This window comes from Mustela nigripes, chromosome 5, assembly GCF_022355385.1.
Source record: "Mustela nigripes isolate SB6536 chromosome 5, MUSNIG.SB6536, whole genome shotgun sequence".
Lineage (NCBI taxonomy): Eukaryota > Metazoa > Chordata > Mammalia > Carnivora > Mustelidae > Mustela > Mustela nigripes.
In genome coordinates, this window is record NC_081561.1 from 143,148,098 (window position 1) to 143,173,320 (window position 25,223).

At 41.0% G+C, this 25,223-nt stretch overlaps 1 protein-coding gene across 3 annotated transcripts in view; it reads right to left on the reverse strand.

The window, feature by feature from the left end:
* The window catches only part of PRKN (parkin RBR E3 ubiquitin protein ligase), a 1,295,868-nt gene that overhangs the window by 174,576 nt on the left and 1,096,069 nt on the right, over positions 1 to 25,223 (reverse strand). For all 3 annotated transcript variants that reach the window (XM_059401391.1, XM_059401390.1, XM_059401392.1), the window contains exon 9: positions 11,093 to 11,242. In XM_059401391.1, the coding sequence (XP_059257374.1) occupies positions 11,093 to 11,242 (150 nt within the window). The remainder of the gene's footprint in view (positions 1 to 11,092; positions 11,243 to 25,223) is intronic.

The following is a 25,223-nucleotide window of genomic DNA, read 5'->3' on the forward strand; positions in this document are numbered from 1 at the left end:
TCTAAGTGCCTGTCTCGTTTGGGCCACATTGTACTCTGTCCTGATACTAAGGAAAAGAGTGTAAACAAAAATAGGAAGATACACAAAAAAACAAGAAAAAGGGCTATAAGAATTTAATTTCTAGAGTACAGATATATGCAAGGTACCATCAGAAAATATTTTTCTATAATTTAGGAACTACTTCAACTATTTTAAAGCTCCACAAAAATTAAAATTCACTTATTTGCATGGCTGTTCAATGCATTCGCCGACATGTTTCATAGAACTTATTTTGAGAACATAAATTAAATTTTCGAGCAGACTTCAACTTCCATTTTTCTTAAATATGTCATTCAGCTAAATCAGTGTGACAGGAGAGTGTGTTCTACACAAATTAATGCTTGAAAGGTGCCAAACTGGACCACCTGCATCTCTAGCTCCTTCGCGTGAGTGGTAGCAAGTGTTCACAATTTGGTTTTTCTGCCCTTGATCTCTGCGGTTGGAAGCCACATTTCTCCCTCCCTAGGCTAAGCCCACAGAAACACTGTGTCTGAAACGCTGTCATAATTCTACCTAATTCAGTTATTGGTTACCTTGCTTTTATTTTTAACAAACAGCATTACTATTTTTTTTAAATATAAGTTTAAAAAACAAAGAAGTAATTCATAGACAAACCCCTTATATTATAAAAAGTGAAGAGTAATATATCTCCATGTTTAGAAACGTCAAACATTATAGAACGCTATAAACTAAAAACAAAAGCCTCCTTCCCTGGTTCTCTACTTTCTCTATCCAAAGGCAACCCCTCTTACTGGTTTCTCTAATTCTTTCGAGAAAATACTTTGTATATTTATGAGCACTGAGCACCTTTTTCTTGCTCTTTTCACTCAATTCTACATATTAAAAGTGGTTCCATATAAACACACTGATTGACCTTGTTCTTCTTTAACAGGATATTATGTTTGATTATATAGAAATGTCAAAAAATATATTCAGCCACTGTGATATTTATTACCGAAAATCTGCTTGTTTCCACATTTTTGTCTATGACAAAACAGTGCTACAAAAAATATCCTCCACAGATATCTTGACGAGTTTTTGTGATTATGTCCATATGGTCATTGCTAGCAGGTCTACAGCTTGCGCACGTCACTGTAACACCCAGAGGAGAAGGGGCGGGACGCTGCCACCCAAGCTAGGATAGAACACTTTGATCTACAAGGATGATTCTGTGATAGTGGCGGAACACTGTAGGTACGAGTGTAGGCGAGCAATTTTATTTTATTCGAGGCAAACTAGTTTTAAGCACTGGAACGAAAAACCTGGATATGGCCCTCGCTGAAGCAGACACTCATCAGGTCTGTAGATGTCTTTACCTTCAACTGGCGTCTAAAGACACATAAAGAGTCGGTGCCACAAGAAGGACTCCAGGAACGCCCAGAGCAACCGAATGAGCTACATCAGTCCCTTTGGGGTTCCATACCAAGTCACATAGATGTGATGTAAAGGGTTGGGCCTCACGGGGCAGGAGGAGAAGATTTAATGTTCAATCACATTTTTGGGGGGGGGGAGGCATTTTTAATGAATTGACAGAATGATAGCAACTGGAAGTGACTCTAGGACCCTTATTACTTATGAGTGATATTCTTCTTATTTACTCGAAGTCAGAGAGCCTGCCTGGCTTTTGTTCTGGGGGAGGAAGGGCTACTCCAGCTGCACACATTTCAAAACAAAACGGGAGGAACAAAAGATGAATCCATACCAAGGAACATGATTCATCGATGCAGAGGAAGGAGACGTGACACTTGCTAACGCTTGGAGGAGCCACGAAAGCTTTACGCTAAGTGAAGTGAGCCAGACACAAAAGGACAAACGCTCTGATTCCACTTTGAACTACCTAGAACAGGCGGATCCGTCGAGATAGAAAGCAGATTAGAGATTACCAGCGACGCTGGTATATATACTAAGGAGTCTAGAGTTTCTGTTTGGGGTGATGAAAAGTTCTGGAAATCGACAGAGGTGATGGTTATGCAACATTACGAATGTACTTAATGCCACTGAACTGTATGCTCGCAAATGGTTATATATGGCAAATTTTATGTTATTATATATTTTACCACAATAAAAATTAGTATTAAAAAAAGCTAAAATGAAAGAACAAAGAACACTGCTTTGATGATTATAACCACATAATTCTGGTAAATGTCACCATGAAAGTTGAAGTGAGAACCAGAAAGTGTAACAAAGCAACTGGAATGAATGATATCAGATCCCCGAGGCTGTTCTTTAAAGGCAACATGAAGGGAAATCAAGAAACCCAGTACACAGGGAAGAATGATGGCGCCAGGCCCTAGATTAGGATGTCAGAGGAACTAGCTTGTGCAGGGACCGCTGTCCAGGAGAACCCATAAAGAGGAAGGAGTCAGAGGCAAATCAGAAGGAGGAGGACATCATGTGTCTCTCTGAGGCTTCTACCACCAGATGACAGAAGCCTGAGAAATAGCGGGGGGTAAAAAATAATTAGTAAAATGAGGTGAAGCATAAATCTCTGTCCCCAACATCTACTGATGGCCTCTGGGAAGGCCAGGGGAGAGAGGCCGACCATGCAGAAGGCCAGGGAGGGGAACTCCATCCGGCCACCTTGTGAGAGTGGCCCTAGTCCCGCATCATCATGGTTGCTCTGGTCAGTGTGCTGAAGCCATTTCTGGCTGTGCAGAAAAGGAGAACAAAACCCCAACCCCACAGTTCCTTTGTCATCACCATATTGTCCTATATAGTTAATGTTTTATGAGATCGACATATGTTCACATCTACTATGTGAAAATAGTTTATTTACTATAGTATCATTTATTCTACGAAGTTTAAAAATCTTCGTGTCCACTGAACAGGAATCATTGAAGATAGCGCTCACCCACGATCATAACATTTCCTCCTCTCTTCTCCACGGATCTTATACCCATAGAACTATATACCAATAGCTGCTTAAGAAAACAAAAAAGATTTCACTATAGAAATATGCAGTGTCAAAAATACATCCACAACAAATATGGTATACAATTAAAAAAAAATTACACTTTGTTAGTCCTCTCCAAAGAGGACAGTGTTGTGGCTCTAAGAGTCTTCTCCTTCGGTCTCATTAGCTCATGTGACTGCGGTATGCTTGCGACTCAGCACCGTCCATTTAAAAAATAAAGCAAGCGCTTTCATCCCCAAATTGTTCCATGAAACACCTATCCTTTAAAATGCACCACACAAAACAAAGTTCTTGCACTAAAGAGCTTAGGAAATGCTGCTTGTGGTATTCTACCTGTTCAGGCAAAATGCATGTTTGCATACTGAAAGCTTTAAGTCCTAAGGAAAGACATCCCTCTGTTTAACCTAGCTTAACACGTGTTTCCAAGCTGTTTAATGTTGGACCTCTGCCCAGTCTCTCTGCCTCCACTCCAATTTTCCTCCCAGTAACATCCCCTGGAACCTGATGAACGAGCCTCACTTTGGAAAATGCTGTTCTATATTTTGGTACTTAGGACAATCCTTTAATTTCGGGAAAGATTTTTCTTCTTAACCAGAATGAAAGAGGTCAAAGTGTTTGTAACTGAGACACAGGAAATTTCTGTTTGCAAAAGTGACTCTTTGGATGATATTCTAGTCTTTCTCTAGACTGATGCTGTCCGTTAGAACTTTCTGGGGTGATGATGACACCAGGCTCTATCTGCATAGGCTAGTCCAGCAGCAGGAAGCCACCTGTGGGTGTTGAGCACTTGCAATGTGGCTAATGTGACTGAGGAAACAAATGTTAAACTTTATTCAATTTTAATTTAAATAGCCATTTTTGGCTAGTGGCTACCAGATTGGACAGCAGAGCCCTAGACTGAGGTGAAAGCAAAATCAAAAGAAATGCATAGAAACTATATTATCTTTAGGAGAAGTCTGTTTTCTAGAATGTTCTGAACTCTCCAGTAGCTGCTAGAGCTAAAGAAGGCTTCTCCATTCTATTTGCCACAAAATTGATTTCCTAATGTTATTCGATGAGATGGAGCTTACCGCTTTGAAAGAGTATAATTATTCCAGATTTCCCTTTATTTTAACAAGAACAACAAAAAAGCTGAAGACACATGGAATGGTCAATGCTCTCTGTTTGATTAGAAAATATGCATTTCTATTTCAAACAAAAGACTACTTTCTAGGAAGATTTGCCAATTGATAAATGTTTTTCAGAGGAATGGTATAGAGAACTTGTTTGTACATTTGTGAACAATTTCTTTAATTAAAATAAATACTCTCCTAAACTTTCTATCTTTGCAGTCCAAGCTGTCTCTCACAGAGAAAGTCTAGCAACACTTGTTTCCAATCTGCACATAAGCCAATCTTAGAGTTTAAATTAGATTTTTGGACACATGTCAAATAAACACGGAATGCATATTTTTGACATTTCATAACATTAACTTTCTTTTAAAAAGTACTTTTCGATAAAGAACATCTTGTATATAAAAGAATAATGTGTCAACAGGATATGATTCCATTCTCTACAGACCAGGTGGTTGAGGAAAGCGAGGTATGATCACAGCTGGCACTTCATGGTTATAAACTCACATTAAGGTACAAAGAAAAATACCTGGCCTTTCTGGTGTCTCCTTGAAAGCATCACAATATAAACCATGTATATCTGGAGTCTAGATTTTACTGTCTAGACTTCTTTTTAAAAAGGGAGACCACAATATAGTTTTCAAAATTCTTCACATAATTTAATTAAATTAGGTATTTTTATAAAATTAAACTATCTTTAAAGAATAGGAAAAGTAACCATTTTATTTTTCCTTTTATTTTTAAATATCAACCATCTGCTTGCTTTTTATTTCTGGGCTCCATGTATTGAAAAAAAGATGCCCCATCTATTAATTAAGTTGTTTGTATTATGTTAACTATATCATACTTAAAGGGTCGATCCAACAAGAAAATCTAATAAGTGTAAATATCTATGACCCCAACACGGGAGCAACCATGACCTACTTGACCAAGTAGGTCAACCGTTAACCAAAATAAAGAATCATACTGACAATAATACATTAATAGTAGGAGACCTCAACACCCCACCCTCAGCAATGAATCATCAAAGCAGATCAACAAAGAAACAAGAGCTTTGAGTGACACACTGGACCAGATGGACTTTGTAGATATATACAGAACATTCCACCCTAAAACAACAGAATACTCATCTTTCTCAAGTACACACAGAACTTTCTCCAGAATAGAACACATACTGGGTCATAAATCAGGTCTTGACTGATAACAAAAGACTGAGATTATTACCTGCATGTTATCAGACCATGAAATTGAACTCAATCACAGGAAAAAAGTCTGGAAGGAATTCAAACACTTAGAAGTTAAAGAGCATCCTGCTAAAGAATGATTGGGTCAAGCAGGAAATTAAAGAAGAACTTAAACAATTCAGGGAAATCAATGAGAATGAAAACACACTGGTCCAAAATCTATGGGACACTGCAAAGGTGGTCCTAAGGGGGAAATACAGAGCCATCCAAGCCTCTCTCAAAAAAGATAATTCCCAAAAGCACAAGCTAAACTTACATCTAATGGAGATGGAGAGAAAAAAGCAAATAAAAAATAAACCAAGTAGGAGAAGAGAAAAAATGAAGATTAGAACAGAGATCGGTGAAACAGAAACCAGAAAAACAGTAGAACAGATCAATGAAACTAGAAGCTGGTTCTCTGAAAGAATTAGTAAGATCGATAAACCTCTGAAGTGGCGGGAGTGGGGTGAGAGGTCGGGGTACCGGTGGTGGGTACTATAGAGGGCACGGATTGCATGGAGCACTGGGCGTGGTGCAAAAATAATGAATACTGTTATGCTGAAAATAAATAAAAAATAAATTTAAAAAAACCAACCAACCAAACAAAAAAAACCACCTCTGACCCAGACTCATCCAAAAGAGAAGAGAAAGGACCCAAATTAATAAAATCATTAATGAAAGGGGAGAGATCATGACTAACACCATGGAAATAGAAACAATTATTAGAAATTATTATCAGCAACTATATGACAAGAAATTAACTTAGGTTTTTTTTTTTTTTTTTAAGATTTTTATTTATTTGTTAGAGAGAGAGAGAGAGATACAGAGCGCAAGCACAGGCAGACAGAGTGGCAGGCTGGAGGCAGAGGGAGAAGCAGGCTCCCTGCTGAGCAAGGAGCCCGATGTGGGACTCGATCCCAGGACACTGGGATCATGACCTGAGCCGAAGGCAGCTGCTTAACCAACTGAGCCACCCAGGCGCCCCTAACTTAGGTTTTTTAACTCAACATCTGATCTTTGAGTGGAAGACTAGGTATTTCCATTTACTTTCATTGACTCCTTTCCTATGTAAGAACTGAAAATGAGGCGTGAACCCTGACCTAAGTAAAATCCACTAATGTCAGTAGTGCAAAATCACTACTTTCAACAAAAGTTTCTTTGCACATACCAGCTCGGACCCCACACTTGCACAGATCTAGATTTTGATTTGATGAAGCCCTTTGATTGATTTGAGGAAGTCCTACAGTTTTTGAGCCCTCTTCAAGGAAAATGCACAAAGACAACTAGGTAAAAACAAGAGGCCTGTGCAAGAAGGGAGCCCAAGATGAATGCTTCATTCGCACCTTGAGCGATCTGCCTCAGCAACACGGTGCTCTCTCTTAAAGGAAGGAGTGCCTACCAGGCGCCTAAAGAAATTCTATCTTATTTCCTTAACAAGTGGTCAGTAATATGATCTTTTTAAAATATTTTTTCCCCAGTTGTCATCTTATCCCTGGATTTCTAATTTAAAACAGAAAACTCATCTAATTCCTAGTATTATCCTAGATAAGAAATTCTCTCTCAGACATATAATATCCCAAAACAACCCCAAATAAGATAATGATGTTTTATTTATGGAAAACTCACAAGGTTTGATTGCCTTAGCTTTCTGTATTCCCAGGTCAGTGAGTATTAATGTATTCCATATTTTGTTGCTGTTTTCCAGTATTAAACATATCAACATTTTACACTGGAGTCATAAAAGTTAGTGAGATAGTTCTGATGAATAGCAATAAGCCAGAGTAAAGAATAATGCATAACATGAATTCCTTAGGAAATCAATTAATATTTTTATAAGCAGTAGTAAAAATATGATCAAGGGTTAGCAGAGAGTGAGGTCAGCCTATTTGATACCCAAATATATTCTTTGTTGAGTTCCATCTATCAATGTAAAAATATTCTGTGCTGTGTCAAAATGAAATCTCAGTGCCCCTAAGACTAAGACATTTTATATTTCAGGACGTACAAAATTCTAGTTTGGCTGCATAGCCTTTGACAGGTACATAAACTGTGATTCTTAAAGTACTTCCTGGTTCCTAATTAACTTTTCTGTGGATCCCTGAACTTAGTCTATTTTGTTCTGAATTATGTATTTTGTGTGCAAGAAAAACACTGTATATTGTGAATTTCTTGATGAGGTTCTTGCAAGCAACTCTAATGCCAGGGTAAATAATGATTAATATTTGAAAATAAAAGTGCTAGTATATTCGTATTACTTCTACATAGTTTTCATCCCTCTGTCCGTCCATCCATCCATCCATTTAATGAATGTTGAACTCCAAATACATGGATTTATTGAGGACAATAATGTCAAGATTAAGGATGGGAATATAAAGATTAAGGATGGGAATATAAAGGCATGAGACAAGTGTAACACTTCAACTTGAATTTTAGTATATGGGACTTAAGCTCAAACAATTCTTTATAATGGTAATAAATTTGCTGGAACCATCACACATCTATCAGGCTTTCTGAGGTGGACTGACATTATTATCATTTAAATAGAAATCCTTGTCTGTATGTATTAGCTAATGTGCACTGCTCTCCAGGTAACAGTTAAGTGTAGAGATACAGTAGAGCGAAGAATCAGGTAATCTGATTTTCTGATGGACGGCACTACATGTTTGAATAAGAGAGTCAAAAGTACTAACCAAAGCACCTATTTTAAGAAGCCAAAGATAATCAAAATACTGAAATCTGTTTCTTTAGATGCAAACCACATACAACAGGAATCATGGGTGTATGAAGGGCCATCTAAGCATGTCGCAGTAAGCTGACTGACAGGAAGACAACATGTGTAGCTGTGGCTCAGCTCTGAGAATGGGTGTCCATGGGCACATTACAAGTACTTCTAAGGCCTAGTTTGATAACATCAAGCATTTCTTGGTTACCTAGAAAATAAGAGTTGGGCTTTTTGAATCTGTCGGTAGTTGAGAAAAAATTAGCACAGGTAGACTCATAGATATCTTACTTTAAACCTATAAACTACAACCTAGGAAGCACCGTGGATAGTAAGGTCTAGAGTGTTTTCACATCTGAGACTCTATGATTCTTCCATAGCTTTGTTGCCAGTGACTTTCCTTGAATACCGTGTAGGGTAAGGTGCTTACTACTTCCCGAGGCAGCCCATTTTACTGTTGGTTGTCCATGGTGTAAGGGCAAATATTAAGCAGAGATTCATCGTTCTTGAACTTCTACTTATTGGGTCCTGTTCTCTCTGAACAACATGAACTAATCATGATTTCTACCACACAATGACTTTCCATTACCACCCTTGAATCCAGAAAAGATTGGCAGCTTAGGAGAATGAACAAATCATGGCAGAACTAAATACATCAGAAAAGGGGGAAGAGAAAAAAGGAAAAGAGAGCTTCCAAATCTGTTGTAATAACGGTCCACTTATATGCGACGGCTAATACACAAATGTGGCTCTCGGTTACTAACCAGTCTCAGAGGGACACTTTATTACTTGCACAATTTACAGTGCCCTCAAGGACAACATTCCTCAGAACGAGCACAAGTGCTCCCGTTGCAAAGGTCAGCATGGAAGAGCCACCATGTTATCTCATAGAAAAGTCCATTGGGATGTTCTGAACCGCAAGCATCAAATTTCCTGTATAATGACCACAATGAAAATGAATGATAGTCTGTCAAGGGACTATGTGGGAGAAGCAATTCTTTGAATGGCTAAAATAGTGACGCCTAGATACATAACTCCCTGCTGTAGATCTGGCTTGATCATATGAATGAGCCATTTTGGAAATGGATCTTCTAGCCCCAGTCAAGCCTTCAGATAACTGAAGCAACCCTGCTCGACTGTGGCGTCATGAGACCCCAAGTCAGAGCCAGAGCTACCCAGTTAAGATACTTATTGACTCCTGATGCCCATTCTGTGGGATAATGTTTAATGAACTAAATGGTTAAAATTTGGGATGATTTGTTATGCAGTAGTAGAGATGTAATATACAAACTGACAAGCCTACCCCCCCAAAAAACAAAACCAGATAAATTAAAATAAAATAAAACCCATCACTTTGAATTTCAAAAGGACAAAAAAACATCTGGAAGACCGGTCTCCTCATTTAGGTAAGGTTTACCCCCAAACTCTTTAACCCTAAGGTATGAAAGCAATTCAATTCACTCCCAAAGTAATTTTCCATGACTTGGAGCTTAAATGTGTACGTAACTTACTTACAATGTCACATTGAATGAGAAAAAGGAAGACACAGCTGTTCAAAACTTTAAATTACATAAAACCCTCAAACTTCTTTAAAGCAAGGCACACAACGGAATGCAGAAGATGGGCCAAAGAAACTCTTCTCCTCACAGAGAAAGTTAAGACCTTAAACTCCAACTTTTGAGAATGGAACAACAGTTGGCAATTAGCAGGCAGAAGCATACAATTTAGTCATTAGTTAGAAAGTGTTGTAACTCCTTTTAAAAGAAAGCATTCCCCAGCATGCTGTTGGCAGCTGGCTTAGGCCACACACAATCGGTGCAGATTACACGGTACGTGATGAAGATCTGGCTGGAAAGTGTAGGTTGACTTCTGTGATTCCTAAAGCTAGCACACGTGACTTGTTCCCATTCTAACGCCATCATGATTATTAATCCAGAGGCATTTTTCTCTGAGTAGGCATCACAGTATCTCATGGCTTTTCCACATCTACTTCCTCTACTTTATGGCTCAACTCAGGGCTTTGCAACCCCACAGATGGCTTTACTGAGGACAACAGACACCAACCTCTGCAAAGGTGACTTAGAGCTCTCAGCCTAAAATTAGGCCCCGGCAATAAGCCTCTGCCAACAGCACTCCTTCTACAACGCTCCTCATGAAGTTGCAATTTTAAAAGAAATGTTTTCCCATCAAAATCCAATAGCATTTTATAGGCACATATACTTTCTTCCTTTTCTGGCCTGCATGGAATCTCATATCAGGATTATTAGCCATTTGTCACTTCAACCTATAATTTAGCAAAACTTTTTGTGTTTGAGTTATGCTTCCCTCACACCTCCCCTGTCAGCTTGCAGCCATAGATTCATTCAAGAAACCATCTGGGTCATACTGGTTGACCACGTAGAACAAACATTTTCCATGTTTCTTATTCTGCTTCCCTAAGAGGCACCATTAGTTTTGCTCCTCTCTATGTAAAATGATTTTTATGACATAATAACATTTCAAGTTTTCCATATTAATCTTCATTTTATTTCTTGAAATACTTAGGCAAACAATTCCGCTAAGACATCACTGATGGGAAATTCCTTTTCTCCTTTACTCTGTCTCCTTAAAGCCAACTCTAAAAAAGTAATAAATGTTTTCTCTGAATCAGCTGAGCACTGGAAAAAAAAAATGTTTACAAGTCTGGCCTAGTAATCCACAATGTCTTAGAGAAAACATGGTGACAAACAATGAAAGCAGAAACTCTTAGTAGGACCCTCTCCTCCCCATCAATGAATATATATGTGCATATCTGGGATCCTGTATCAGAATTTAAAAGTCTATTTTCTTTTCTTTTTTAAGGATGTTATTTTTCAGTAATCTCTACACCCAATGTGGGGGTCAGACATACAACTGGGAGGTCAAGAGTTACATACTCTTCTGACAGAGCTAGCTAGGCACCCCTAAAGGTCTGTTTTGTTAAACATCAGTTTGAAGATGTCTGAGTGCAAAGGGAAAATGACAATAAAACAAATATATCATCATTGCCAATTTGCTAAAAGGAAACACAGAAACAATGACACCCAGAGGTGTAGGTGGTACTTACCCCACAGCCCAGACTGCTGCCTCCTTCACAAGTGACCTTCCTCATGCCCGGCTCTGGAAGCAGCCCTGCTCCGCAGCCAGGGCTAGGGCACAGCACCCCCCCCATCTGAAGCACACACTCTTCAGCGCCATATTGCTGGTACCGGTTGTACTGTTCAAAAACCAAAAAACAAAAACACATGAGTTTTTAAAACTCCTAATACTAAGATGGGCTGTTTTAGCCAAAATGTTAATGGTTGGTGGTGTGTGGATTTTCTTGTTCATGTGTTTTGGTAAAGAAAGGGGGTAGGTGGGTGGATGAGGTATGATCCAACATAAAGAAAGCCTTCCCAACTGCAATCGGCAAAACAGATAACTCTGTATTTTTAGGAAGCTCCCTCCCCACCCCCAAAGTTTGTTCTTTTAATATTACTACCATCAACTGCATTTAATAGTCTTAATTCACACAGATTTTAGGAAATACAGCTATATTTTAAGTTATGGACACACAACGCATCATTATCAAGCTCATCTAGTGGTAATTTTCATGCCTCTCTTCAGGAGTCTATGCTTTTTTAAAACCATTTTGCAAATAGGTCCTGATATTCCATCCTGTGCTAACTGTGGGCAGCCCAAATGATATCTGAGCATATCTGAGCAATACTGAGCACATTCAGCTTGAAGAAGAAGGGATTCTTTCCCTTTCATTATTATTCTCTTACTTACAGCATGTTTCTTTTATCCCTGAGTTTATCACGCTGTTGCGTGGCTCAACGCCCTCCCTGGTTTCCCCAGCCTGCAAAATAGAACCAGACAGGGCAGTGTCTAGGGTCTTCCTGTTGTAGCCCTGTTATTGTTCTCCTCGTGTTATCTGATCATATTTGCTTCTAAACTCAGATCAAGTCAAGTGAATTTGCTCAGGTGTGAATTATTTTATGCAACATTCGGTGATCATCTAGTCTGTATGTGTCAGACCCTACTGTGGGCGCTGGGGACACAGCAGTGAACAAAACAGACACCTCTGCTCTCGTCCCCATGCCTCTAACAACAAATGCTGAAAGGTTATATTTCAGTGGAAGGAGAATAAAAAACAGAGAAGAAGCAGAGTTCGGAGACAGTGGGGACTATAATTTTGAAGAGGTGATTAGGGGATAGGGGATGCCTTATGAAGAGGGTACATGGAAGCAAACATCTAAGAGAGATTAGAAAAGCAAACCATGTGGCTACCTGTGGGAATGGGCTTTCAGGTCAAGGACAGAGCAGCACCAAGAAGTAGAAGCCAGAATGCACTTGGTGCTCTGAGGTACAGCAGAGGCCAGTGTGGCTGAGTGACAGCAGACAGGGAAACGGCAGAAGACGTGTCAGAGAATTCTTGGGGGTCTGGGCTGTGAAGGTCCCTGAAGGCCACTAGGAGAAGTCTGGCTGCTATTCTGAGAGATATGGGAACCACGGGAGACTTTGGAGCTGTGGGGTGACATCATTTGACTAATCTTTTAAAGACAGCCATCTGGCTGAAATATTCAGAATTGACTCTCACGGGGCAAGGGATGGAAGGAGGAAGCAGAGGAGCAGCAGGAGGTTTTCAGCAACCCACATGAGAGACGGCGACGGCCTGAACCAGCAAGCAAGCGGTGGGGGGGGGGGGGGGGGGGGGGGGGGGGGGGTTTTTGGGTGTCGGCTGGATATATTTTGAAGGCAGAAACGGCAAACGTTTTTAGGCAAATTGGATACATGGCATGAGAAAAAAAAGCATGAACGTAATGTTTTTGTCTGAGGAGACAGGAGGACAGACAGACAGACACACACACACAGAGAACGTAAGAGACAGAGAATGAACTACAGAGACATGGGAAGACCTAAGAAAAAATGGGTGTGTCTGCATATGTGTGAGTGTGCATGGGCACGTGTGTGTGTAGGTTGGGAGTTGGGAAAAGGAGTCGTGATTTCTCCTGTGCTCATCTGCAGTTTGACAAACTGCTACATGGTAAGATGCTGCGCAGCTAACTGAATATGAGTTTGGAGTTTAGGAGAAAGAGAGGGTTGGAGATACAAATTTTGAAATCATATGTGCATGGAAGGCTGGGAGGAAAAGGGTTAGCCTCAGACCTCCCATGCATTTGCTCATTCCTCTGCCCCAGGAAAGAAAGAAAGATGGCTTGGTCAAATCCTTTTGCAAACATGCTAATGGTGCATCCATACAATGGCATTTACCAGAAAAGACTTCTTAACTATGGGATACATTAAGCAGGAAATGCTTCCGTTGTGAATGATTCCTTGAGTGATGAATGATGAGACAGTTTATATAATTGAGAGATTTCATGTTAATGATCATTTGGTGAACTTCTGAGACCTCATTTATTAGGTCTGGCCTCGAGTACACACCGTAAGATGCTGAGAAATGACCCAGGACCATGCTAAACGACCCGCCCTTCTCTGTACTTTGTGTGCGCCTCATTATTACCCGCATCCTTGAAGTTATTAGTAAAGCTTGACACAAGGCTACATCTATGATTCCTGTGAGTCTGATTTGACAATCCAACTCTGTGTTATCTCAGGAGTCATGAGGCTGGCTGAGACTATCTAACCTTTGTAGGGGAGAAGAGAAGGAGCCAGAAAAGGGGACTGAGAAGCAGCAGCTTATGAGGCAGGTGGAAAATGAAAAGGATGTTGGTGTCCCGGAAGCCATGGGAACAGAATTCTTCAAGGAAGGTGTCATGATATGTCTCAAGAGGTGCACAGAAGCCAATTACTGAAAATTGGTTGAGGTTGGAAATGCAGATGTCACTGTGATCTTGACAAGAGCCATTTCAGGGGAGTCATGGAGCCAGAAACCTTAGCGCAGTCAAATGGAGTAAAGACAGAATTGGAGAAAAGGAATTTTAAGAGCTGAGAATGGGTCCTTCTTCCGGTAGGAGTCTGGCTGAAAAGGAGAACAGAAGCATGGGCTAGCAGCTGAAGGGGGGCAGTGGGGCTAAAAGGATTTTTTAATTGGAAAAATGATAAGCTTGTCTGTTGAAGGGAATGATGGGAAGAGAGGAGAGAATTGATGATGTCATCTAAGAAACAAGCTCTCTCTTTGGGTAGGTGGAGGAGTGGGATCCCAAGGGTGAGTAGAATGGTTGGCGTGAAGAGGGAAAGCTGCCATCCTTAGCAAAGGAAGGAAGGCAGAGTATCTGGCCCCAGTTCAGAGAGACAACGGAAGTGTTGGTGGAAAACTGAGAAGAGAAGAAACGTGTCAATGATCAGGGGAGAGGAAATGGAAGGAGGCAGCTAGCATTATTGCAACCCGTTTGTAGGCAGAGATTATGAACTGCAAGAAAAACTAGTCAGTAGAATTTTATGTTTTTCTCTAACACCTGGCTGCAAAATACAGAGTAGGCAGGAAATTGGATTTAAGCCAGGTGGGAATTTGGTCAGACTTACATAAGAGACCAAGACACTCTTTAGTCCCTCCCAACACCTATGTGCATCCCTTCATGCAACTGTGAATGAACTCAATAAATATGTATCAAACCCCTCTGCGGTGCTCAGCTCGGTGCTGTACCTCTGGACTGTTCAACCTTCATGCCTTGGCCTATCCAAAATGGGTACAAAGTTTTAGTTTTCAAGATGAGTAAGTTCTGGAGATCTAACGTACAAAATGGTAATATAGTGAATAATATAATACACTTGAAATTTGCTAAGAAAGTAGGTATTTCAGAACTACAAGGCTTTTACTTAACATTTTCTATTTCACATCTGTATCTCCCTTCTTCTACATTGCTTCTTAAGAACACAGAGGATGATGGAAGAAAAAAATATTCCACACTAGCTCATTTGCTTGATCTCACACATATACAAAGATATTAGAATAACACTATCAATATCATTATGAATATGGTTGCTAAAAACCTTACATATTTTCATATGCTATACCATTTCTTCTGTCAAATTTTTCTAATATCTGGACTGTATATATATTGTTGAAACATATGGCCATTCTATATTATGCTTTTTTTTTTCTTAATTTTCATGTTATCTTGGGTCTAAACACACACACACACACACACCCCTCATGTTCACCACCAGTCCTTGTGTTAATGTCTCTCCACTAATTTTGGTGGTCAGAAGTACATTCTCCAGTAAATTCCTCAGAAGGAGTGTCTGGGGAAAATACTCAGTGAGGTCTTACATATGGGTGAAAGTTCCCTTGGGGCCTTTATTCTTGAAAATATGTTTGGCTGGACATAAAGTTATGGGCTCACAGTTTTCCTCCCTTGAGCACCTTTACTGTCTCATTCCATGTGCTTCTGGTGTAAGGAGTTATGGACAAGCCTGATGACAATCTGTTCTCTTTTTTTCCCTTTACAAATTGAATTGATAATCTTTTTATCCAGATGCCCAAAGGATTTTTTTTTCTTTAGAAACTATAGTTTTGTTAGAATATATCTTGATGCTGGTCATTATTTGATCAATGTCCATGATTTAAGGAAGCTGTTTTGAATTTAATTTTCAGCATTTGCTCTAGTTCCTTGCTTCAATGTGTTTCTTACAGGATTTGTAGTATACATGTATTGGATCTTCTTTACTCACCTTCTCCATCTGTCAACTTCTCTGGAATCTGTCATCTCACTTTATTTTCATGTTTTAGAAGTTTCTTCTTTTTCACTTCCTATTTCTCTTAAGACAATATCTGTTATTTATTTTTATTTGTATAATTTCTTAATCATATTGTCCTTTTGAAATGGTTACTCTAGTTCCCACCTGATGGACTGTTTTCTTGTGTCTCAGGATGTCATTCTGTTTTCCATTCTCTGCAGCCTCTTCACACTTTGTATGGGATTTAACCTTGCTTCTTCCTGTTTCACAGTTATATGTGAAATCCATTCTCCTGCAACTTTAGAAACAAGTAGGATCCAGCATAGATCTTGGTGGCTCTAGAACTTCCTTTTCTGGTGTGTGGAGCTCCTTTCTATGATTCCCAAGCTCTGCTGCCTCATTTTTAACTGGATTTCCTCTTTCCTGATCCCCTTTTCTATTCCAAGCACGTTTCTGCCTTGACTCGAAAGAGATCTTTTTTTTTGGTTGTAGGATGAATTAATGAAATCTAACTCCTATGAGCACCAATTAATTAAATACTTCCAACAAAATAATCAATGGCAATGGGAATTAATAACAGTGATGGAGGATGGATTTCTATTTTAAATAAATGGCTCCCAAGCAATTGGCTATTTTCTGTTTTAACGAAATATCCTCTATCTATTTAATTTAGTGAAGCTTTTTTACTACTATGAGGATAGCTTTTATCTACGAAGAAGTTAACCTATGGACAAAGTCCAATAACCCTTTAGCAATTCCTGCTGACTGCATTCATAGTGGCCTCAGATACTGACAAAATGTGGAATTATGTTCTTCTTTCCATTTATTAGCTAAGGAACTTATAAAAAATGACTTTATTATAGTCATTCTATTTGCAATACACTCAAGAGAATTTGAGCATGCAATTTCTTTTCTAAAGGAAGACAAATATTTTAACTTATATACCTGGTAATTTCCGATAATTAAAAAGTACACATATCTGAAATAAAACCTATGCTTATTGAGTGCATTACTTTTTTTTTTCTTAACCATGAAATTTATAAGAACAAACATTTGACTTGAAGATAGTAATGAGTTAGTATTCACAGAAAGCTTCATACCCTAAGGAAAGAAATTAGACATGTAATTATCTGTAAGTCATTAGAGATACTTATTTGATTCCCTTCAAGATAGGGCCCACATTTCCATGGATTCCTTTCAGCCACTTACTGGCACGATGTTAAAAATACGTTGAAAGAACCCGACTATATATTTCCTAGAGAGTTGTAACAAATCAGCACTAAGTAGAGCAGAATATCTATATTCATCTAAGTACAAAATACACACAATTCGTAAAGTGATAAATGGTCCCCAATCAGGGAAAGTGAGCAGATTCTGATCAGTTCGTACTACTTGTGTCATATTTAAACGCTTTCTTCACTTGTCAATAATGGAGAGCATTTTATGAACAGAACTGAAGGAATGTGATTAATTTGTAATGTGTATTAAGTCTGTGTAGAATCTACTCTCAGGTGAGCTCAAAATAAATTCTCTAAAAATCCCTGATTTATTGTTTGTCTTTGGATTCACGATGAGTGACTGTGTGCGCACCTGTGTATGTGTAGACATATTCATCCTAACCTGCAACCAAATCTGTTTAAGCTATTAAAACTAGTTTGTCAATTTATAGATATATTTTCATAAAATGGATAATCCACAGACAGATGACTGAGATAATTTAGAGTCACAACATGATGTTCATAAACATTTTTGAAAATAAATATTAACAAAAGGCATACTACTTTGCCCCTAAGGAAAAAATTTTTGAACATTTCTTGTATTTCATCAGATTATAGTGAAAATTCATTCCATTAGTATGACCTATCTAGGTAAAAATCTCAACTCATTGCTATGGCTTATGTTTTATTTATTTGAAGAGTAAATTACTCAGTCTTTGTGTGTATGCTCATGGATTCTCCTAAGAATGGAATTTTTTTTTTTTTAAGTACAAAGTTCATAGAAGTTTCCATAAACTGATATTTTAGGAATCTGAATAATGAATCATGGGAGAGTACAATCAAGGAGAGGTTGTATTTTGGTGGTCTGTAGGTAGGTAGAAGAGTTGAGTTGGGTGGAATATTGTTCTGTAATGAAGCAAGAGTCACAGGTTCAAATCCCACATGGGCCAGCTGGTTTCCTCTTTCGTAGTGGCCACTGACTGCTTGCTAAAGACTCGTGGTCACTCGAGGGGTCGGGCTGGGAAGGATCTGCGCCTGACTATCCTGCACCACTGGGAAACCACCCAAAAGACCTGTGTGGGAAGACACAGACCTCTTCGTCGTGATATTGGACTTGCATGCTTTCCTAAGAAAATAAAGCAAAAAGGAACCCGAATTTTAAAAACCGCAGAAAATCTGAAGAAAGGAATACTAGGTAAATCTAAAATCTGAGAAAACTGGCAAATGTTCTGTCAAAATGAGTCACAGCTTGTCAGCAGTCCAGGAGATCTGTGGCAGCTTTTCAAATTCTCTGAGCAGGGAAGGAGGCTGTTTTTGTTCTGCTGTGGAATTTTCCAGAGCGTCCTTTTGGGGGCACTCAGGTATAGCTACAAAACAAACCCTATACAGGCTGGGGCCTGTCTTGCTTTCTGCTCCCTAAATTCTGGCTTCTGCGAAGTCTTAGCCACAAGCACCCAGGGATTCCCTCCCTGGGTCCTCTCTCTGAAACCCGCGTGGAGGAGAGAAAACCCCATCCGAAATATCATTCGCTGAACTACTACTCTGTGCCAAGCGACTGTGCCAACACTTTGCCTGTGCAGTTCATTCTCTGTCTACTCTGGAGACTAAAAGAAGAGGCCACTGAGTTACACAGAAGTTCAGTCCTTTGCTGACCTTCACACAGGCAGGACAACCCCAATTCCAAATCAGAAATCAGGGCTATGGCTCCAAAGAACACCCTTTCCCCAATACCAAGCTGTGTCCACTTTTTTCTCTTTTTCCCTTTTTATTAAAAAACAACAACAACACAAAAAAATCAAAACCAACCAACCAAACAAAAAAAAAACCCCCTTTTTTTCCAGCTCACTCTCATTCATCTTTTAGAAAATAAAGAAAAACAGTTTATTAGAGAATTTCCTCTTTGGATAAAAAAATCTCAAATAACTTTATAGAGAAACACACATTTATCATGAATCCATTTCTCCTTGCTATGCAGAGGATGCCCTATTTTCTGTATGTATTAGAATTTAAAAAACAACAACAAAAACAACAACAACAAAGCTTGTTAAATTCTCAGTAACCTTAATCTTATTTTTCCTCATTTGCAGGTAGTTAGCCCTGGGGGAGTTGGTGACAGCCTCTGTGGGCGTGCCTGCCACACTGCTGTTTGTAGTCTCTGTTCTGTTGCTAATAATGTTTTCTTTATCCCTGGACATCTGTCATCGACTGATGAAGTAAATTGGCTAGAGAAAGAGCTGGACCCTGTTCACTGCATGGAGAAAACAATCATTAGGATGGCTGAAATCAGATATAAGGAGAAACCAGATCAAACAACACCTGCAATATAATTGGAGCAACGGACTGTATCCTGGATTGCAATTTAGGAGGTTTTTTTCTTTTTTAAAACATTTTTAATTTGTTCTATTTTTTCAAAGTAATTTCTATGCTCAATGCAGGGCTCAAACTCATGATTCCCAGACCAAGAGTCGCGCGCCCCGCCGCCTGAGCTAGTCCAGGGCCATGAAGTTTTTGCTTTTTCAGATGTTCCTGATGACATGATGTCAGGAAATATTTCAATGTCCAGTGGTTGTGGAACCTTCCAGAAAGGAGGTCAGAAGCAATCGGCTGCTTTATCCCTTTTCTCTTCTGTGACCACGGCAGGGCTCCCAGGAGGGCGAGGCTATGAAGGTGGGTTCCTGTGGGCTGCTTTCCTCACAGGAGTTGTTTCCGTGAAAGGGATTCCAGAGACTTCTGGAGGTTTTGCAAACAGGACGGCTAAGCACAGGCTGTTGATAAGGGCAGTCAGCAGAGAGCGGGGGGCCCATGGACGCATGGTACTTCCCTTTTACTACAGTCCCTGAGAAGCAGGCTTGAGCAGTACGATTGCTGGCCTCCAAACTCAAGCGCGTCACCTTCAGAGGAAGGGGACTTGTCATGACTTCCTCAAGAGGCACCTCGGTGCTACCACCTCCCCCGCCCCCTCCCTGTCTCTTCCTGGGCTTTCCTTTCCTCAAAGGCATTTTCAAATGTTGGGGCTCCTTAGGGTTCACATGGTTCCTGGTCTTTTATCTCCATTTGGCAACTCCCATGGATTTAAAATACCAGCTGCCCAGGGTGCCTGGCTGGCTCAGCTGGAACAGCATATGACTCTTAATCTCAGGGCCATGAGTTCAAGCCCCATGCTGGGTGTGGAGATTATGTAAATAAATAAACTTAAAAAAATAAAAATAAATAAAATAAAATACTGTTGGCACGTCAGAGACTCCACATCTGTCCCTCTATCTCTGACCCCTGACCTCTGTCTCCTCTGAACTCCCAATCACACATCCAAATCCCGATTTGCCTCCTCAGTGCTTCGGGCCTATCCCATCTGCTCACACCTGGGCCCCGGGATTCCTCCCCTCTGTCTTCCCCTTCCTACCATCTTTGGCATCTTGGTAAGATAAAACAGTAGGACTCCTTCCTTTCCCTGACCCGCAGCTAATCAACCCCTGAGACCTTTCATCCGACCTCTGAACGGTCACTCCCCTCTCTTTCCTGTGACAACTGTCCTGATCCAGATGCTATCCATATTGGACCAAGACTGACATTCTTGAAATGTAATTTGGTTAATGCCCGCCCCCTGCTTAAACTTAAATTCAAGAATTTCCCATTGAACATAGAATTAAATTTGGATCTCGAGCACGGCCTACATGGTGTGGATGCTCTGCATTTTTCATCACTGTCCCCCTTGATCATTAACTCCCGGCCGCACTGCTTTCATGTAGTGGCTTGAACAGAGCAATCTCTCCCTCTTGGGGGTCACTGAACACATGCTTCCCTCTGTTTCGAATGTTCTTCTATCCCATACTGAGCTCCCAGCTCAGCAAGTAGTGGTGCCATCTCAACCTTGAAGGTTCACGGTCCCTTGGCTCCTTATTCAAAATACGTTAAATCTCAATCACGGTTTTCATCTTAGCCTTTATCATGATTTGTTTGTGTGAGTTCCTTGTTGACCATTTTATCTAACACTAGCACAGCAATAGAACAAAAAAGGTATTCACGAAATGTCTGTTGAATAAATGAACTTTGTTTCCTGAAAATTCTGGTGATTGAACCTGAGGTGGGGGAAGCTGATATAAATACAGGTACTTCTGAAACTTGGTTCTTCTGAAGGCTCTCCTAGCCCTATGGACTGATGACAGATATCATGCCTGGTGGGCCTTATTTTTTTTCTTTTAAGGCTCACCTTGAACTCTGGAGTCGCTTATGACCTACTATATGATAACATCTTTGCCAAGTAGGTTGGACTTGGAGGCATGAAAGGTGCTTCATGAACATGAATTATAAAGACAAGTCACAGCGCCAAGAAGCTAAAGTAAATGGGTTATGCTAAACTCCAAGGAGTTTTCACTATATTTTTATTTTAGGAAGGCAAGTTATTTATAGTGTGTAATGATTTATTTTTAATCTAGATCCCCCAAATCAAATGCCTACTAGGGACTGATGAAAATGGAAAGGAATCTACATATGAAGAAATTAGATGACTGATAAGCATCTCCACCATCCAGCAATGGATTCAGTAATTAACCAGTATCTGTGTTCCTCTTATCAGTCCACTTTTAGGTGCACATCACATTTATTTTATTGCCTACCTTGTTGTACTAGTTCAGTCTACTAATTGAATAGAAATAATGTCAATAGTATTTAAATCAGAAACATTTTAGTATAGCACGTACTGTTTGCAACTCACTTTGCAATCCTATTTATTTCCAAAAACTCTAAGAGATGACTGACCATTTCTCTTCCTTTTCTACGAATGGGAAAGTCACATTAGTGAGGGAATGAAATGATGTGTCCAAGGGCACTTGTAACACACACTAATATAAAGTTTCTTTTCATCCAGTGATAAAAGTTGCCTCCAGCATCCAGAGAGAGCCTGAATGTTTCAACTGCTTCCAGAGAGGGAGAGGCCACCCTACTCCACCCCTCAGGAGCTGGTGGGGCTGGACTGCTCGGCTTTCTCTCCTGAAACTCAGCTACCGTCTGCCCTGAGGCCACCAGCTTCTGTCATGTATCATCAGGACAGAAATCTCCCAGACTGGCACATCTGATTTGTATCAGTCCCTGAAGCAGTCCCTGGCTCCCCTGTCCTTCTCCCATCTGATGCCCATCCCCCTACACGGCTCGGCTCTGTGCATCCCTTTGCCCTACTTTGTCTTCGAGCTGCCTGACTCCTGCCCCTGTGCTGGGGAAGCCAGGGCTGACATTAGGAACTTCCCTGTGACTCCAATCCACTCCCAAGGTTCTCTCCTGTTCTCCCTCACTGAAACTGGCTCCTGCCCTGGGACACCCCCTCCCTGGCTGCTCCCACATGTTTTCTGCACACTCTGTACCACCAAGCATTGCTCAGCAACGCTCCAGTCGAACAGTTCTCTTCTCTCCTGGCACCAGCCCTCCAGCCGTGAACTTGAAACCATCAGTGTCCACTGGGGGCTCTTCCTCCATCGGCAGGCAGCTCCTGAGCCCCACCCCCAGTCTCTCTCTCGCTCCCATTTCTCAAAGCTTCAGTTGGTGACTCACCAGAATTCTCTCCAAGTCGGCTCTGGTGACAATTCTGGAGGATCTCAGTGTCCACACGGGCCACACTTCCAGCACCCCGGCTCCCCGAGTCCGTGACCTCAACCTCTGCAGCCAACTTTTCCTCCGTCCTGAGCCGGCCATCAGCACTCCCGGCCTCCTCTGACCCCGCCATTGCCAGTCCGTGCATCCCTCCACAGACCAGACATCAGGGATCTCATTCTTTGGCCAACACCTACTTTCCCAGCTAAAGCTTCCTAGTCCTTAAACTCTAAAACCTCTTTGGACCCACTGGGACCTGGAACCAACAGACCAACTACCTTTCCCAACCCTCTCTTCTCACCCCACTCTCTGCTCTCCTAGTGGAGAACCGAACTCGGAGTTAAACCCAACTCTGGGTTTTCTGCCCCTGTGTCTACACAGCTGAATGTGACAGAAAGACACCAGGCTGACGGATCTCGCTCCAAACTCATTTCGTTCCTGTGTATTTACTCCCTCTCCTCCTAAATGACACGGGAAAGCTCCCATCTCTACTCCCAGCTGCCAACTTTTCCTCCTGTTTCACTAAGAGGAGCCCCAGCAGCGATCACCCTGCCTATGCAGCGGTCCCCTCTGCCACCAAGCTGAGCGGTCCGTGCTTGTGTCTCAGCAGAGCCTCCACTCAGTGGTGGTGAGCCGGGACCTTGGTCCTGATGGCCTCTCCTCTCCGCTGCAGCACCAGCCCCGCTACTGCTCTACAGAGTCACCCAATCGACCCCTAAACATGCCTCAGCTTTTCCTATAAAAGAAGAAAATGATCTTAATTCCACATTCCCCCACCCCAGCTGCCTCATTTCTTGGCTTTCCGTTACAGCCGAATTCCTCAAAAAGGGAGTTCCCGCTATTTGCTCTCTCCCATTCCTCCTCCTCCTCTCACATGACCCCAACTCAAGCAGGCTTTCACGCCCGCCATTTCCTGGTCAAGGTCACCAATGGCCTCCAAGCTTCAAATTCCAGTTCATTTCTCACCCAGCTCCTGCTTGGTCTCACGGAGCACGGATGATCAGTCTTCCTCCCAGAAATACTTCCTGCCTTTGTCTTTCAGGGCACACTTCCCTGGATTTCTTCCCACTTTAATCCAACCACACCTCGTATTGTATAATGCTTTTTATGTGAAATGAGCATTATAGAGGCTCACTCCAGAGATTCTCTCCTTCTTTATTCTCTCTCTGGAAAGCTCCTTTCCCAGACATCACCACATGCTTTCCTGCACGCCCTTCAGTCCTCACCCACAAATCACCTGTTCGGGGAGGTTCTTCCTGACCACCTCATATAACATCTCACCTCTTTCCCCTGCTACCACTACCCCCTTTTTGGTTTTATTTTTCTCCATGGCCATAAGAATCATCCAGCATAATGTATATCGTACATGTCTGCGTGTATATAGCATAGCGGTTTTCCACTGATAGGTATCTCTTTTCACTCCTATACCCCTGTAACCAAGAACCAAGGATGGTTTATAGCCCCTGAGTAGGTGCTCAGTGAGTATCTGCTGAATGAAAGCAAAGAAGAAAGGAAGGAAATGTGTTTTTTCCGGAAATAAAGATCAATATTGCTGTGATATACCATGTCTCCATGTTGCATAACTAATCAGAGTAGTATTGATTTTGATTATGGCTCGATTAAATTTCTAGGAGAATGCAAAGTGGCCTGACTTGTATGCAAATCTGAGATGATTACAGTTGGCTTCTTTCCCTACTAATCACCAATGACTCTAACACAAATAGGGAAATAATTTGCAAATATTAGTACAAGTTAGAAGAGAAGGCTCCATTATCTGAGCAGAAATGTCAGGGCAACAATCAGTAATTCTTACTATAAGAAATCTCTCAGGCTTTCACAGGAAAATGGCTGGGAGATGCATGTGTTTTCCTAAATAGGTAGGTTTGAGGGAGTCTGTTATTAACTCTTACCTGCAATGGAGGGTAATGGTTTTGCCTATACTTGAATAAACACTTAATGCCTGCTGAATTCTGCAATTTGCGTAATGAGAATACTAAGGAGACATTCTGAAACCTGTTTAATCAAGGAACTGGAAATAATTCTAGTTTTTTATCCTCCCAATTAACTCCTTTCTGGTTTTAATCTAATATTGGACACAGGCATCCAACTTTGTAACATACATATACCAAAGGAAACACACGGACCACAAACTCATCAACAAAACTCATCTTCCTTTGCAAGTCCCCTGGTCAAACGTGGCAAAGATGACCTTTGGGGGTAAAAAGCAGTAAGAGAGGTAGATGGGGCCTGAAGTAGGTCATGCCCCAAGTCGTCAGCTATTTGGTGTGAATATTTTAAGAATAACTTGACATCAAGATTTAACAAAATACTGCAGAAGCTGGATTAAGAAATTTATTTGTACACAGCCGAAGTGTGTGTTGTGTGTGTCTGTGTGTGTAATTTTGCCCCCTGAATTATTTACTTAGCACATCTATCTATTTAAAATCTGACATCTCCCTGGGCACCACAGTACTTAAGCAGTCTACTTTTAATGGGCCACCCTGTGTACATACGTAAGTTACACGTTCGCATCCGTAGAGAAAGCTGTTGCAGCGAAAAACGGAGAATGTACGTCAAGTGCAAAGCTCTGGTGAGAAGAGCCTCCTGGCATCCTCCCCCACAGCCCTCACATCAGGGCGGTCTGTGACGACAGGTCTCTCAGGCCTCACGCAAATGGAGACTCACTTGTTTGCTTCTCTGCCACTACCCCGTGCCTGCTTGCTGCCAGCATCCTAAGCTGCAATGGTCTGCAGCTAGCAGATGTACCAATTAATAACC